Consider the following 4431-nt stretch of genomic DNA (forward strand, 5'->3'; position numbering starts at 1 on the left):
ACGAGAAAAGGGGCACTCGGGCAATTTTTGACGATTTTTATTTTTTATTATAATCTTGTAGAAATTTTATTTGTCTGTGTTAATCTTTTTATTTTATGTCGATATTCGAATTTTTAAGTAAGATACAGCGCTTTAACTAAACACACCTTAACTAAATATTTGCGACATCATCATCAAATTTGCGTGACGTCAAACGTAATTCCAACGAGTCTTAGTAATAAATAGTGACAACGGGCTACAGTTAAAGAGAAAAATGTGTGTTTTAAACAAACACTATTTTATTGTTTGTTATAATGCACGCTGAAACAAAACAATCAACTGTTCCTTTTTCAGTTCAGATTAACTTAATTCTAATATCACAACGTTCATTCCTCAGCAAGTCGAGGACAAGTCTCATCTTGGTACGCATGACGCACGTATTTCCTAACGTGCCGGTAAAGGTATTCTCGTCGTTGACGACTTAAACCAGCTGGCTGGATAGAATCGGGAAATGATCCTTCTGGCAGAACAATGTTTCTCCTCATCAATGGAACGCGGATTTCGTCTCTATTTGACCTTTCTTTGACAAATATCGCAGTTTTGTCTCCGGCTGTAAATCTGAAGCTGTGGTACTATTGAATTCCTTTCAGCTGCAGAAAATATCTCGTCAGATACGATTTCCAGTCATACCTATTATAAAAAATAAACGACTAAAATGATTTATTAGGAAATAAAATATGTAGCGCGACTCAGCACTACAATAATCATTTAGCTTAATACGTCCAGCCTGATCATTAAGCCTACTCAAATTGAAGATTATATGCGACATTGTTAAAAGTAAAACCAAATAAGAAATTCAACGTTCAAATATCAGTATTTAATGCAAAACTGTGCTCTATTTTATCTTTTCAATATTTTACCAAATTTCTATTACTTTAAACGCATACTTTAATATCGTGAATAGCAGGAATCATCATTACGTCAGTAAATCTTATCGATGTATTATATGGCCTTAATTAAAGTGCGTAACTTACAAATACACCGATTCTCATATTAGGAGACAGATTTAAGAATAGAGTTAATAAAAGTTTTGTCAATATAAAAAGGACAATTTAACAAGTCCATGATTGATCGCCATTTGCATTTCGGTACAGGACAGCGAAATTGTTTTTCGCCGATTTCTCCACGATGTCCGCAAACTGGCTCAAACTCTCACAATCCGATCTTTTAAATAACTTCTTAATCCGCCCGAACCCTCCATCAACAAGACATCTAAAATAAATGTACAGTATATAATTTTATATTTTCTCCGTATAATAAAATAAGTAAAATAGGAGTTATTCTCTACTTTTATATTCATTTCTCCGTATAATGGCAATACATATGTAGTTGTGTAGTGAACATTGTGAAAATTCGTTTTTACTTTTTTTATAAAATGCACCAAGTTAGCCAGTTTCAAGCAAAAATCAATTTCTTGCTTGAAAATTCATGTATGTGGCATAGGATCGTACACTTCATTACATATGCAAATACTTTACTTTTGATATAATCATTATCATCTTCAATACGAAAAATAATAGTTTCAAGTTTGTATCTCAATACTTGAGAAAATGTATTTTAACTAAATTTCGACTCTGTTTTTCATGTGTATCAATTAAAGTATTCATACTTGTCCTTTATTCGAAGTTCATATTTTGATAAAACTAATCCTTTATGAGCGTGAATAAATGTTTTTAATAAGATATCATCTCATGAATTTTTCTGCAATGGAATGAAGGGACGCTTTACCATTAATTTAATTAAGTAAAAAACATGAAACTTACTTTGTATGTCCAGGGATAGCCATAAGTAATGTTATATTTTCATGCAATCCCATATTTATTCTCCAACTCAGGTATGCCAGCGTGAATCTATTTTTGTTTTGAGCTGTAAATAGAAATATAAAAAAGCTTTTTTTTAAGATCAGGTTTTATTAATACATACAGATAAATACAGAATCCCTAAAGAAAGCCCAACACGGCAAAATTGAAAATGTTGCAGGCTCGGTTTGATTGAGCCTGTTCATGGACGGTACTGGAAAGTGCAAGTTACCGTCCACGCCCCCTAGCACCGGCTTAAGCAGAATTCAACATCCAAACGTGAAATAGTAAAAATTTTGAATTTAGAAACATCCGCAGAGGTGTTCATACGGCGGTTATCATGGAACCTTCAATGTGACACTTCTGTGCCATTCCATGAAAAGCGGCGTATGGTCCCCAAGTAATAAAAAGCGTGTGCCCTAAACGAGAAAACAATGGGCAGAACGAAATAAAATGGAATTTTGAAAGGGGATCAGAGGTTATGAAGCCTGCGTATCACAGATAAGACGTCAAAAGACAAATTTAAAAAGCAGGCAACATATCCTAAGGGTGATTCAACATTATTCAAGTAGGAATATTGGAACCACCCAAGTAGAAAATGCCGAAAAGTTGAAACTAAAAATACCACAAGCACAACAACAATGTCGTGCTGAACGATCTTCAAGGATCGAAAATATAACATCATTGATTAAATGTACGGGAAGACTTTTTACAGCCGCCACACGGCACAAATAACACGGATGTGATCATAAAATAGATAAATACAGAATCCCTAAAGAAAGCCCAACACGGCAAAATTGAAAATGTTGCAGGCTCGGTTTGATTGAGCCTGTTCATGGACGGTACTGGAAAGTGCAAGTTACCGTCCACGCCCCCTAGCACCGGCTTAAGCAGAATTCAACATCATGGTTTAAATTTCAATGAAAAAAAAATGAAATTCGTACATGAAAAAATATGGATTAAACTAATCCTGGATTAGATGAATGTGCTATCAAACATAACGATTTTATTTATCAAATTTAATTTTATCAGCATTTATTTCCTTCTTTATTCTCTTTCATCACTTCATCTATCATTCATACTGTAGCAATTTGATAGTTCATTTGTGGTATTTGATTATATTTTATCATGACATAAGCTACAAATAAAGTATACATACAATAGATTAGTGATTTATTTTAAAAAGTAAGATTCATAATAAGAAGCGATCGAATGTAACTATTATAGCAACGTACTTTGTTTAAATCTGCGGATACTGGAGTTACTGGTCTGTCATGTCGTCTGTGAGTTGACATTTCTTCTCTTGCCTGGACAACTGCTGTCTGATATACTTCTCGTTCAGCCTTTGCATCCTGTAAATATAGTGCATAAACATTAATCAAATTTTGTGACGTATGTTTTATATTTTTTTCTTTCAACATCAAGAAACATCAATTATAAAAGCAACGGATGTTGTCATTCATTATGAAGTTCATCGTTTAGCAACTTAAAAAAATAAATCAATTAATTTACCTGCACGTGTTCACGGAGATGATTTGCTGCATCTAATTTTGCGTCCTCTGTCACAGCATCTACAACCTTGTGGCGTAAAAGTTCACACTTATGACAAACATCATCTTTTGGAGTCATTATTCTTATGTGCGGCACAACATTACTCCATACGTTCTTAAACGATGACAATCCAATCTTTCTAACCTGAGACTCTATACAGGCTTGAGAATATAATGTGTGCAGACTACATTTTGTGACATTAGATGGCAGCAATATAGGAGCTTCTCCGTCATGTCCTCTCGGAGCTGCAGGCATGGGTAAACCATGTATGTCGGCATACCATATCAACCAGTCAACACAAAACCTGATCTCATTGTATCCAAGAGCATGATGCGGTCTTCGTCCGGTGTTGCCATGGGTACGTGGTACTGCCCCATTCATACTAAAATGGTCAACGATGTTCCTCAACGATTTCTTTCCTATATCGTTTATATATAAAAACACGTCCTTGCACACCTTTTTCCCTGAAACACGTACCTAAATCTTGTCCTTTTTCTATGTTTACCTTTCAAAGTTTCATCAGCACTTACTTGTTGAAGGCTTCCCATAATGAACATTTCCTTCTCACCCCTGTCCATTTCTCTAAGTGACAATATATGGTTATTAATTGTGTCTTCTTCAAAGCTACCCATGCAGTTAGATTTGCATTTACACAGTTTTAAATTCTCACAGTTAGTCTTAGATGTATCGTTATCATTGGTGTTATTGTCGTCAAGCTCTGACCCTGATTGTTCAGAGTGTGTGTTGCTCATATAGTCATGGACTCTTGACGAAATACTATTTTCTACATTTTCTAACGCATTTTCTAAATCTTCTTCTTCTTCTTCTTCACTGTCCCACTCCTGACTAAGATTTTCGATCGCCTCATGATCATCGCTTTGTGACATAATTTCTGAAGCAACGCCAAATTCCTGAAACAACCCATCCAGCTCCTGAAAATAAAAAAAAAATATAAGCAATAAAAAAAAATACTTCCCGGCCGAGGATTGAACCCTGACCGCGAGCATGCTACGCAAGGAGCTTAACCCCACGGCCACCACAT

At 35.0% G+C, this 4431-nt stretch overlaps 1 protein-coding gene across 1 annotated transcript; it reads right to left on the reverse strand.

Moving 5' to 3' along the window:
• Positions 1–2791: 2791 nt before the first annotated feature.
• On the reverse strand, positions 2792–4001 carry LOC132727536 (uncharacterized). The gene is made up of 2 exons (XM_060713075.1): positions 3351–4001; positions 2792–3190 (listed from the first exon to the last, which is right to left on the reverse strand). Exons 1-2 carry the CDS (start codon positions 3768–3770, stop codon positions 3017–3019), a joined length of 594 nt encoding a protein of 197 aa, XP_060569058.1. The 5' UTR covers positions 3771–4001; the 3' UTR covers positions 2792–3016.
• Positions 4002–4431: the final 430 nt, after the last annotated feature.

This window comes from Ruditapes philippinarum, unplaced genomic scaffold (assembly GCF_026571515.1).
Source record: "Ruditapes philippinarum isolate M1 unplaced genomic scaffold, ASM2657151v2 ctg15389_1_1_1_1, whole genome shotgun sequence".
NCBI classification, from domain to species: Eukaryota; Metazoa; Mollusca; class Bivalvia; order Venerida; family Veneridae; genus Ruditapes; species Ruditapes philippinarum.